The 13,074-nt window shown below is 41.2% G+C and overlaps 1 protein-coding gene across 1 annotated transcript in view; it reads right to left on the reverse strand.

Annotated features, from left to right (window-relative positions):
- CSF1R (colony stimulating factor 1 receptor) overlaps positions 1-13,074 on the reverse strand; it is a 40,835-nt gene that overhangs the window by 1,310 nt on the left and 26,451 nt on the right. Inside the window, exons 11-20 of the mRNA XM_051978688.1 lie at positions 5,124-5,250; positions 4,054-4,158; positions 3,307-3,417; positions 2,824-2,980; positions 2,074-2,138; positions 1,799-1,896; positions 1,274-1,396; positions 1,034-1,145; positions 604-703; positions 34-142 (exon numbers count right to left, since the gene is read on the reverse strand). Coding sequence (XP_051834648.1) covers positions 34-142; positions 604-703; positions 1,034-1,145; positions 1,274-1,396; positions 1,799-1,896; positions 2,074-2,138; positions 2,824-2,980; positions 3,307-3,417; positions 4,054-4,158; positions 5,124-5,250 — 1,107 coding nt within the window. The remainder of the gene's footprint in view (positions 1-33; positions 143-603; positions 704-1,033; positions 1,146-1,273; positions 1,397-1,798; positions 1,897-2,073; positions 2,139-2,823; positions 2,981-3,306; positions 3,418-4,053; positions 4,159-5,123; positions 5,251-13,074) is intronic.

Consider the following 13,074-nt stretch of genomic DNA (forward strand, 5'->3'; position numbering starts at 1 on the left):
CTTTGGCCAACCACCCTCCCTGGCCCAGCTCACCTGTTTTTTACTAGTAGTATCCATCTCCTCTTGAAGAAGAGAACAGATCTGCTGAAAGGTGGGTCTTCGAGTGGGCTCCAGATCCCAGCATGCCTGCATAATGCTATATCTGGTAGACAAGAGAAGCCCAGGAAAATTTCACTCCATCTTCTCTTCCCTTTTCTCCCCCTCCCCCATTTTCAATTCCTGTTATAAAACTGCCCTCCAGGAATGTTGTCTCCCTATTCCTCTCAAGTCTTTCTCATTCTTCCAAGACTCAACTCAGATGCCTGCAATTCCACACTGGAGGCCTATGTTAAGTAGCAAGAGTAGAAACCCTGAACTTCATTAAGTTTTACAGAACACTTTCCTCACAGCCACATGCCTATCATGGGAGCTTGGAGGAAGAAGTTCAGGAATGCTCTACAGAGAAGTTGTCATTTTAAGTTTGGTCTTGAAGGACAGGTATGTTAGGAGGTTGGTATGAGTGAATACCTAAAAGGCAGGAAGAAGGTGCTGGGCCTACTGGGTCACTGTTGAGCAGTTACCCAGAGAGAACATATGTAAGTCCTTCCCAGAGTTTGAACTCACATGTTTGGGGGAGAGAAGTTGGGCTGGGCCATCTGATATCCCTCCTTCACCAACTTATAGAACTTGCTGTTCACCAGGATGCCAGGGTAAGGGCTCAAACCTGCAAAAATCAATATCCTAATAATAATGGCAGCTGCTTTGACCCTCATGCCTTTTTCAACCCCCTTTCCTTCTCTCCACAGACACACATACTGGCCTCCCACTTGAGCATTGAGGGAGAGAGATCTACAAATGGAGAGATCTTGGATTTTATATTGCTTCTGTTTTTTCCAAAACCCTAGAATTCAGCAAATATGCAGAATGAGTGATGGTATGTTGATCTTGAGGCCTTAGCACCTGAAAAGGAATCTATTCCAAGGATAGACCCAGACTCAGAGAAGGCTCCCCAACCTGTTGAATGGGCCCTCAACATTATTGCTATCATACATACCTAGTGAGAATATTTCCCAGAGCAAAATCCCGTAGGACCAGACATCACTCTGCACCGTGTAGACGCAGTCAAAGATACTTTCTGGGGCCATCCACTTGACGGGCAATCGTGCCTAGACACAGGGAGCACCGAGTCTGTCACCAAGAGGCAACAGGGCCTAAGAGTGGGGAGGTCCCCCCTGGATCCCTCCCAGTTCTTTAGTGTAGGCCATCATTCTCACTCCCTTTTTACATTACTCACATTGCCTTTGACCACATAGTTAGTGTCATTCATGATGTCCCTTGCCAGCCCAAAGTCCCCGATCTTGGCTACACGACTACTGGTCACCAACACGTTTCTAGCAGCTACGTCCCGATGAATACACTGTAAGAGTCGAGGCCTCAGAATTACCATCAGGACTTCGGGTGGGTGAGGAGACCTTGGGCCTTCTTCCAGTCCCACTCAATCATGAATTATTTTCCTGTTCATTTCAGCACTCAGATTCACCCATTTTATTAGAATGCATGAATACACACCCGTTTGTCTTAGCAAACACTAGTGCCAAGCACTGTGCTAGGTATTAGAAATACAAGTATAAAGAATGAAACAATATCTGCTCGATGTTGGACACTATTCTTTTGTAACCCTCCCTTGGCCTCCCTCATACCCATCCACTTAGGGAAAGGAGTCCTTGACACCTCTTAGCTTGAGCCCAAGCTAGCCTGGCTTCGGCTTCCTCTCCTGTCAGGCTGGCCAGTCAGCTGGGGTCAAGCCTCAGACACTTACGTTCTTGGAAGCGAGGAAAGCCATTCCCTGAGCCACTTGGCTGGAGAAGCGCAGCAGGTCACAGAGCTCTAGAGGCCGCCCATCCTCCTGGTCTAGGTCTAGGTACAGAGTAGCTTGCTGCAGGGGCTGCTCCCTGCTTCCCCCTCCCTGTCTCTTCCTGTCCCCTGCCTTCCACTCCGCATCCTCATCCCTGTCCTCTTTGAATCAGCTTCTCCGCTCTTTCTCTCCCCTTCACCCCAGGTTTCCCCCTACTCCAACCCCAGCCCTCTCCTTACCCTGCTCAGAGAAGGAACTGGAGGAGGAAACAGGTCTCATCTCCACGTAGGTGTCCAGGCCCTGGCTAGAGAAGGTACTGTCACTACCTCAGGCAGCTAGGAGCCAGGAGGACTGAGAACGGCCATTATGCGGTCCTCCCTTGGGCTTATCCCATCCTCATCTTGCCATCATTCCAAACATCTGTCCCAGATGTAGATGGTCTGGGGCCCCAGAGTTTTTTAAAGAAATAGCCTTCTAGGGAAATTTTCTATAGTTGCCCAGCTAAGATTTAAGTAAAATGAACAACCAGGAAAGAACAATAGCAGTTATATGCCCAGTCTGCCTTACTCTAAGCAACCAGTCAGCATTGCCACTCCACCCTAGGCCTGTTCTGAAATCCCCTCCAAATGCCATCCAAACCGTAGGCTACATTCTAGAGTCAATGAAAAAGACTTTTGGATTTGCCATTGTTCGGGATATTTGTTAGGCTGTAAAGCCTTCATTTTTTGTCTTTGTACTTCCCACCTCAACCCTTCGGCCATTGCCTGGCACATAGCAGGTAATTAATAAATACTTATTGATTGGTCCATTGATCGAGTCTCTTCACTAGCATGGAAAACTAAGAATGAGCTCTGTGAACGAGAGCAGCTATTCCTCATGGTAGAGATGGGGGAACAGAGGTCAGTTTAGCTTGCTGTTCTCTCCCTCATGCCTCATCCAAGTCCCCCAGCCCAGCCGGTGCCCCATCCCAGAGTTTCTTGTGCTTTTACCCATGGATATACTTCTTCTCCAGATGGATGTTCCTGTACCCTGGGCCTCCATCAGGCTCAGAACTTAGGGTTGGCACCAACATGTCTTCTGTTTTACGGCGTAGAAAGTTGAGCAGGTCACCGTAGTGACAATACTCTGTGATGACCAGCACTGGGCCTAGATTGGGGAGGAACCATTGAGCCCCGGGGAAGAGGGAAGGGGGTCTGATACTCAAGACTCCTGGGGGACAGTTGCTCCCGGAGACTTAGGACCTCGTGCTGAATAGGAGGAATACAGACTGCGGGCCTGGAAGCCAGGAATGATGGGCTAAGCTCTGCCATGTTCCTGACCAGCTGTGTGCCCTTCTTTACCATTGTGACATTGCATCCTCATGCGATTCTACCATCCTCTCATTCTGTGGGCGCAGCCCAGAGCTCTCTGCTCGCTCTGTCTGCTGAGCCCTTTCCCAGTGAGAGACTGCGCGGTCCCTCTGGGCGTCTCACCTCCGTGGGTGCAGGCTCCCAGCAGGTTGACGATGTTCTCGTGCTGCCCTAGGTGGCTCATGATCTTGAGTTCTGATATGAGGGCCTCCTTCTCATCCGTGTGAGCGGTGGCTGGAAGACAAAAGAAGGGTCAATCCCGAACAAAAGAAGTGAGAGAGGGAATCACACGGACAGGGACAGACACAAGAGGGGAGCTACACATGAGGAGAAATAGCCAGATACTTGGGGAAAGAGAGAGACCAACAGACTAAGACAAGCCGAGTCACAGGGACAGATAAAGACAGAAACCCAGAGGGGAGAGGGCACCCTGGGTCATAGTCACACCCGCCTCCTTCAGTCTAAAGACACCAGACTCCTCTCCTAAAACCAGGGCACAGCATCCCGAGAGGATGCCCTGAGGGACCAGAAGCTAGCAGAGAAGAGAACCCAAGTATCCTCATCGCCATTCCTGCCAGGCTGACCTTTGGATATGTCAAGCCCAAAGTAAACAGAAGCCAGAGCTACCTTCCCACAATCATCACAAGAGAGAAAGTAGCTCTTGAGGTGATCCTCTGTCTGGATGGCAACTTCAGCCTCCATCATTCACCCTGTGTACCCCCCTCTTCCTCTTACTCTGGGTTTCCCAGGCCCCAACTTTCACTCTGGGCTTCTCTAACTATGCTGCCCCTTACCCTGAATTTCTCTAGGCCTTATATTTTGCCTTGGAATCCCCCCAGAGCCCTCCCCTCACCCTCAGATCCCACTTACACTTCAGCATCTTCACAGCCACCTTGAGCACAGCATCTTCCTTCCCCAGTCCAAAGGCTGTGGCTTCCACCACTTTTCCAAAGGCTCCAGCTCCAAGTGTCTTACCTGCCACCACAAAGGGTAGGGGGAGAGAAGAATACATGGGGGGTATAGAGAATGAGATGAACAGGGAACATTCAAGGGGCTCAACTCAATTCAACTCCAGCTCAACTGGATGTCAAGGACAGCTACAAGCCAGTAAATAAATACCGTCCGGGATGGAGAGAGGAGGAAAGAACAACAGATACATGAATGGGCTGGAACTGGAGGCACGGGTACAGAATGGCTTCTTGAAAATAGCTCCTAGAGGGGACAGCTAGGTGCTGCAGTGGATAGAGCACCAACCCTGAAGTCAGGAGGACCTGAGTTCAAATGTGATCATTTAATGCTTCCTAGCTGTGTGACCCCAGGCAAGTCACTTAATCCCAATTGCCTCAGGAAAAAAAAATAGCTCCTAGAGGTAAAGACTCTTTAATAGAATCTAATTCCCACAATTTTGCAGAGAAGCAAACTGAGGCCCAGAGAAGGCAAGTGATTTGATTTGGCCAAAATCACACAAGGAGTTGGTACTGGACATGGGTTATGACCCTTTCTCCTGACTTTTTTTCCTAGGCCCAGTGCTCTGTTCAGACAGTCGGACTGAGTGAGTCACTTTTTTTTTTTAAATACTTTCAACATATACACTATATGCCAAAGGGCAAAACCTAGTTTAAAGTGAACACAGTCATAGTGTGTGACTTACACAATCTTACTGTGTGACTCCATCAGACTATCCTTACTCTATATATCCTCTCTGGGCAGCAGGAGCCTCTTGGGAATAATTGAATTGCACCTCGGGATATGAACAGGTGATAGTAACTGGGGTTTTCAGGAATAATCCTTAGGTCCTACTTCCTTGAGGGACTCACCCTCCCCAAATCAGTCTGTACCCAGGAGAATGTCCCAGGCTGAAGATGGGACAACTTTTCTAGTTCACGCAGTCTAACCACCCTCCTGACTCTATGACCCAGTTGGGCACCAGCTCGCCTCACCAAACTGAAGGTTATTTCGGGGGAACTCCCATTTCTCATTATAGGGCAGCTGTGTAGGATCAATGAAGATGTAGTTGTTCCCTTCGCAGGCCTCAATGATCTTCCAGTGCACTTGGTACTTGGGTTTCTGGGATGGTAAAAGCAAAAAGAGGGAGACGGCTTTGAGAGACATGAAGAAGGCATGCGCATCAGTGAGCTAATTGATGTGTTGTGGAACATAGAGGTGAGCACAGGAGATGACATTGTCATTAAACGGGGCAGTGATCATTCTCCTGCCATGGGAAGGTAGAGAAATAGTGACGGGACCTGTGATTCACTGGTAGAGAGAACTTCCAGATGAATAAAGTCCCTCTAGCAATGCAGGTTGGCAGTCCTCTGCAATTTATCATTTTAGAAAGAAAAGAAAGGAAAGGAAAAGAAGAAAAGAAAAGGAGAAGAGAGGAGAGGAGAGGAAAGAAGGGAAGGGGAAGGAGAGGAAAGGAAAAGAGGGTAGGGATAAAGGGAGAAGAACTTTTCTCCTTTCTGGCACCTTTAGAGGAATGAAGGGATCCTAGCTGTACAAACTTCAGAGGGAAAGAATATCATTTTAAAAATAGAATTATAGGCCACTGGAACTGAGGAAGAAGACTAGAGATATTCTGGATGGGCTAGTTGTTTATCTAGCAGTGTCCAGCAGCCAGTGACCTCTTTGGAAGCTGGTCTCTGACAGTTTTTTCTTTTTACTTCTCCTTTCTCTGCTTTCCCCACAGCTGGGCCTGTGGCAGGGAGCTAGGGTTACAGAGGAGAGAGAGAGTGTGTGTGTAAACATGCACGCATCCCTATACACACATACACAGGGAAAAGGGAAGAAAAAGGAGTAAGAAAGGGAACTTCAGGAAACTAGAGAACTTCAGAGATGAAGGGGACCTCCAAGAGCATCTAGTCCAATTTTCAACAACATTTCCAACAAGGGGTCACCCAGTATCTGTTTAAAGAGCTCCAGAGAGCTCCCACTCTTCATAAGGCAATTGTTCCATTGTTTGACAATTCTACCAGTTATAATACATTTCTTCCTTTGATTTTCTGAAGCAATGAGGTGGAGCAGTGTGTAGTATGTAGTGGTCTTGAGTCACAATGATCTGAGTCTCATATACTTCCTAGCTGTGTAGCTCTAGGCAATTCACGTAATCTTAGCTTTAGTTTCTACATCTATAAAATGAAGATTAACAATAATAACTTCTATCTGGAGAGTAACAATAATAATTTCTATCTCATAGCTTGTGAGAATCAAATGAGATGACATATAAATGCTAGTAACTACTACTACTGCTACTAATATTATTATTAGATGGAACAGGAACTTTCCTCTGGAGATATATACTCAGAAAATAACACTGATCTCTAAGAACTTTTTTCCAGGTTATAGAAAGTTGTAGGTTCATAGAGAGCTAGCAAGGACCAGCTAGACCACTTTTAAAGATGGGGAACAATGCCTAATGTAAGACAGGAAGTAAATGACAGAACCAGGATTAGGAACAAGATTTGCTGAATTTAAATTCTCTGTTTATTCATAAACATCATTTTTCCTCTTCCTAGAATGTCAAGGATCTTACTAACTTCTCTTCAAATGGGATATTTGAGAAAGATTAGGGTCTCAGGTTGTCTTCTCTACTAGTTTAGGGCATTGGAAGTAAGCAAATCACATCTAGGGAGGAGAAATCTAACTAGTTTAAGTAGAATCATGATGGAAAAATATCTAAGACCATGTTCAGAACTGACTGTACATTACCTTAACCTTTACAAGGATCATGAACTCCTCTTTACATGTGAGGAAATTTAGGTGAGACTATTCTGCAAATAGGAGTAAAGGGAACTGGGAGATGAGATAGATACAGTTTGATTGCATATGGACTAGTTTCAAAATGCTTTAAAATTGTAGATGTGGAGGTGGAGGGAAGTCTTCAAGATCATTTCTTTTTTTAAAGAAAATGAAGCTCAGAGGATTGAATGATTTGTCACAGATTACACAGGTGATCAGAGAAAGAGTCAGGATTTGAATCTAGGTCCTTTAACTGAAAATTCTTTACACAGCAATAACCATGTGTCATAGAGTGATTAGATGGGCCCAGACTCAGGAAGACCTGAGACAAGTCACTTAACTTCTGTGCATCTCCAGTTTCCTTAACAGTAAAATGATATGGAGAAGGGAATAGCAAACTACTCCATTATCTTTGCCAAGAAAACACAAGAAGAGCTCACCAAGAATCGGACATGACTGGAAATGTGCAATATAATAAAAGTAAATAAAAAATAAAATAGATTATTTCTGGCACCTCCCCATCCTCTCACCTGCCAATCTACTTTGTTATTCCTTTCTTTTTTTGCCTCATTTTTTTCTCTTTTTTTTTAAATTAAAGCTTTTTATTTTCTAAACATAAAGATAATTTTCAACATTCATCCTTGCAAAACCTTGTGTTCCAAATTTTTTTCCCTCCTTTCCCCCACCTTCTCCCCACAGATGTCAAACAATCCAATATATGTCAAACATGTGCAATATGTTCTATATAAATTTCCACAATCTGCCCTACTCATATCCAATTAATGCACAAGTCAAGGCATATCCTCATGATGTTGTTATCCATTTTGAGAACAAATGATGAATAACAGCTGACCTGGTGCATTTAGGAAGCAGGGATATGTTTTTTGGATAGGAGAATGGGAAACACGAGTGTCAGTGGAAAACAATTGATTCTCACTAGAAGATTATTAAAGATAATTAGATGGCCACCAAGGTCCCTTTCCACTCTAAAATTCTGGGATTAATTCATCTGTAATCTGACTTTCAATCTCTATTTTTTAGAACGGTTTTCTATGCCCATGACCTCTTTTTGACGTAGAGCATGGTGGAAGCATTTAGCCATTCAATAGCCTTCTCACTCTCCTCTCCACCTTCCTCTCCCTGCTTGCTGACTTGCTCTTCTCCCTTCCTTTTCTGCTTGTCCCATGGTCACCCCCGTGGCTAATAGTCTGATGACTCAGCCTCTTTGGTGGAACTGTCCTTCAGATAGATAGTGCCTTTCCTACATGTTGTCAGTCTTTGAGAATTTCTGACTCCCAAGACCAGAGGGATGAACATTCCTACCAGGTATCCTAGAAGGAAGGAGAATTCTGTGACTAAGACCTATCTCCTCCCTCACCCCCAGTAAAGTACCCACTAAACTCAAGGCAAGGGGGAAACTGCAAACATTTCAAATTGTCCACTATCCCATGGCGGAAGGAATCTTATGTGGAGTAGCTCACTGAATTAGAGCTAAGAGGAAGACTTGGCAATTATCTAAGTCAACGTCATTTTATAGAGGAGGGAACTAAGGCTTAGAAAAATGTTAAATGTCCATGGTCATGGAGATAACCTATTAGAGATTACTTGAAAGAGTTTGACTGAATACCTTTTGAACTAGTAATATCAGCACTAGGTCAATATGCTAAAAAAAAAATCAGAAAATAAGGAAAAAGGTACTATATGAACAAAATATTTGTATTAGATCTTTTTTTTTTTGTGATATCAAAGAATTAGAAACTGAGAGATGCCCATCAATTGGGGAATGACTGAACAAGTTGTAGTATGTGATTGTGATGGGCACTATTGTGCTATAAAAAAAGGACAAGCATGATGATTTCAGAAAAAAAAAACAAAAACTTAGATGAACTGATGCAAAGTGAAATGAGCAGAACAGAATATTTTACACAGTAACAGCAATATTATAATGATGATAAATTGTGAAAGACTTAGCTATTCTGATCAAAACAGTGATCCAAGATAATTCCAAAGGACACATGATGAAAAATGCTATCTACAGTTATCCCTTTTACATTTCAACTTTCCCCATAACTATTTCAATATATGGCAGATCAGCAGAAGAAATTAAATGGGAATTTGGGGGATGTTTTATGGAAGCCACAGATGGGACATGAAGACCAGAAGTTGACCAGAACTTATGTCCAAATATTTATTTTAAATATTACAGTGAAGTACTGTAAATACCCTAGAAGAGAAAAAAAATTCAACATTGATCATAGGCTTCACAAATAAAGGAATAGTTATGTATGAGTAATCCCAGAGCTAGATTTTTTTTTCTCAAATCTATTACAGGCTGTGGAAGTCAAATTTTACAAAGCTTATGAAGTGAATAGTATGAAATACAGGAATTGTGTTTACATTAAAAAAAAAAAAGAAAAGAAAAGAAAGGGAAAAACCATGAGGAAAAAAGCCCCCCCCAAAAAAAAAAACAAGGAAAAAATTCTTCTCCAGTATGAACGGAGGGTCAAAAAGTTTTATGGAGATTTTCCAGATCATGGGGATGCTGTGCCCCTAATCCTGGTGATGTGGAAAGGATTACTGTACTTCTAGATAAAAAAAACTGATAAACTATGAGAACAGATTGAAGCATATTATTTCCATTTTCTTTATGTTCTTCCTTTTTAATTGTCATTGGGTTTGGGGTTTTATTTTTTTATTTTTTTGCAATATAGCTAATAAGAAAATATTTTGCATGATTTTGCATGTATAGTTAATATCACATTGCTTGCTTTTTCAATGGTTGGAAGAAGATCAGGAGAGAGGGAGAGAATGTTGGAACTCATAATTTAAAAAATGAATGTTAAAAATAAATTAAATCTGGAAAAAAAGTTTTGCCTTAATTGCCTTAATTAAATAATTGTATGGTTATACAGCAAAAGTCAAGTGGATAAACAATAGGGTGCTTGAGGATATGTTTGTTGCATGACCATTTTTTCAAGTGTAACAGATTTTTGTTTTGATATAAATTAGACTAGATGATTCCTTTCAATTTTGAGATTCTGTTGTTCTGTGAAAGAACAGACTAGAAGAGTAATCATTAAGGGTTCAATTGTCAAGTTGGAAGGAAGTCTCTAACAAGTATTTCAGAAATCTGCCCTGCCCTGTTTAGCATTTCTATCAATGACTTGGAAAAATATATATATATGATGTATTTATCAACATTTCAGAAGATACAATGCTAAATCTAAAAATGTAAATCTAAATTCAATTAGCCAATCTAAATTCAAAAAGATCCACATCTAGAGAATTAATTAATACTTAAGTATTGGTTAAACCTTAGGTTAAAAGCTTTGATTAAACTACATTTGAACTTATGTCTGGTTCTAGGCACTACATTTTAGAAAGGACCTTAATAAACCAGTAGTATGAGAATGGTTAAAGGTCTCAAAAAAATGCTATATGAAGATCAGCTGAAAGAAATGGATATGTTTAGCCTAGCAAAGAGAAGGCTTAGGTTTAACACAAGGAAAAGTTGGAACTGGTCTATTAGGTTCCTCCCAAGGTCAGAGCCAATGAATAGAAGTCAGAGAAGCAAATTTAGGTGCAATGTAAGGACAGAATTGTTGCCTTGGAAGGTAATGAATTTTCTAGTACTAGATGTCTTCAGGCAAAGGCAAGATGAAAACTTGTCAGGAATGAAAAATAAGGAATTCTTGATCCTTAAGGTTCAACTAGATTGTCTCTGAAATCTCCTGCAATTCTGACATTCTGTGTTTTAAACCCAATGCCTGAATCTAAATCCAGTCGAGGGCAGGAGGAGGGTGAGAGAAAGGATCATCATACTTAATATTACTCAGTATCTTCAATGCAAGGGGAACATAAGAGTGAGTATAAGGGGGAATAGGAAAAACATGTCAGAAAATATGGTCCTAGAATAAGAAATAAAAGTAGCCAAAAGTTTGTAGACTGTATAAAAACTTCATGTTTCTTTATCAGAAATGTTTTCTTGAAGAAGAGGGTGAGAAAGTACAGGACATGCTGAATACAGAAAAACACTGTGTATTTTTTGGTCAGAGGAGATGGCAGACCTGTAATTTTATTGTATGGGAAACTTCCCATGGAGAAATTCCCTTTACCAATTTAAGTCAGCACCTGATTTACAATTTACATTTTTAGAAAATTGCCTGAGTTCATGCATCCAGAAACAAATCTTACAATCAAGGCTTCCTCGCTTTATGAATGACTTTCCTCTAAATCATGACACATTGCTTGTTGGATTGTATCTCAATATTTGGGAAATTACTAATTATTTATGTGGGAAATATTTCTGATTCACCTTTTTAGTCTCATTGAATTATTAAAGCAATAATCAAAATCAACATGAAATTAGAAGAAAAGTAAAACAAACTATGCAATTAAAAATGGCCTTATTTTTAAAAGTTGCCAATATAAAAGAGAGAGAACTGATTAAAAGAATATAGACATGGACTTTCACCATTTCCTGCTAAAATGAAATGGGTACAAAATAAGCATTGAGGAGTCCAAAAAAACCTTAGAAACAACCTCAGCTGACACATACTTGATCTCTTTGGCAAGTGTAGAGATATAGCAGGCAAAGACAGTATCACTTTGAAATATAGATTCATTTGCAAAATCTTTGAAAACAAGGCCCAAGAAGATTATGAGCAGTATTGCCCCATAAAGCAGAGAGCAGCAGTAGATAGCAAGCAGAAATGTAATTAGGAAAACAAAAGAAAAAATGGAAAGGATCTATGAAAAATATCTATAATAAACACCTTTAAGCCATTAATTCTAATGGAATCACATAAACTAGACTCTAACATTAGAGTCCATGATTTGCTGTATGATAGTAGAAAGTAGTAGTAGATTGTAGAAAAATAGAAAGAAAACAAAGAAAGGTAGAACAGCTGAATAAGACCACATCCACGTAAGGAGGATCCTTGCTGGAGGCTATGCAATGTTAAGATTGTCAAAGAACTGAAATATATTAAAAAGAGGAAGATAACAAATGTAAAAATGATGAATACAAATCAATCAATTAATAAGCATTTGTTGAGCACCTACTGGGCTCATTGCTAGGTGCTAGAAATATACAGACAAGAGAGAAATATTTCTTATCCTCAAAGAATTTACAATCTATGAGGGAAATCCATATGCATATATATAGGTATATGCAAAACAGATGTAAAGCAGATAGATATAAGGCAGCCATATAGGGAAATGCATGTTACTTCTGCACCAGGAAAAGCCTTGTGAAGACGGTGGAATTTGAGGTGAGTCTTGAAGAAGTGGTAAGGGAGATATTCTAGGCTTGAGGAATTGATCAGTTTAAAATCTCATTGATGGGAGAAGGAGTGTGTTGTGTGAGGGACAATAGCAGCAACAAAAAGTCAACAGGATGGGAATAATGTGTTAAGATAGCTAGAAAAGTAGGTTTTGAAGAACTTTAAATTATATTCAATCCTAGTGGTAGTAGGTGCTCACTGAAGTTTATTGACATGTTCAGAAGTGCACCTTGGAAAACCCACTTTTGGCCATTATGTGGAGAATGGATTGGAGTGGAAAGAGATCAGAGGCAGGGAGATCAATTTATAATATAGTTCAAGAGAAAGCTGATGCGGGAACCATACTAACATGATGGCTGTACAAATGGAGAGAATGGGATGAATCGTGAGAGGTAGAAATGTTGATATTTGGCCATGGATTTGATATGTAGGATGAGTAAGAATGTGGGATCAAGGATGACAGCAAGGTTGTGAACTTGGGTAACAGGGAGAATTGAGGCCTTCTTAGTAATAACAGGGAAATTTAAAAGAGGGAAGGTTAGGGAGAAAGACACTAAATTTTATTTTGGGTTGAGTTTGAGATGCCAGTTTGAAATGTACACTAAGCAACCGATGATGTGGGACTGGAGTTCAAAAGAGAGACCATGGCCAAATATGTAGATCTGGGAATATATAAATCTGGGAATTGTCTATAGAAAGATTATAATTGTATCCCTGGGAGTTAATGAGATTACCAAGAGAAAGAATATAGGAAGCAAAGAAGACCCAGAACAGAGTCTTGGGGGATATACTTATGTCATGGGAGTTATGACGTGTATTCAGCAAAGGAGACTGAGAAGAAGTGGTCAGACATTAACATGTAATTGAG

Source organism: Antechinus flavipes, chromosome 2 (assembly GCF_016432865.1).
Source record: "Antechinus flavipes isolate AdamAnt ecotype Samford, QLD, Australia chromosome 2, AdamAnt_v2, whole genome shotgun sequence".
NCBI classification, from domain to species: Eukaryota; Metazoa; Chordata; class Mammalia; order Dasyuromorphia; family Dasyuridae; genus Antechinus; species Antechinus flavipes.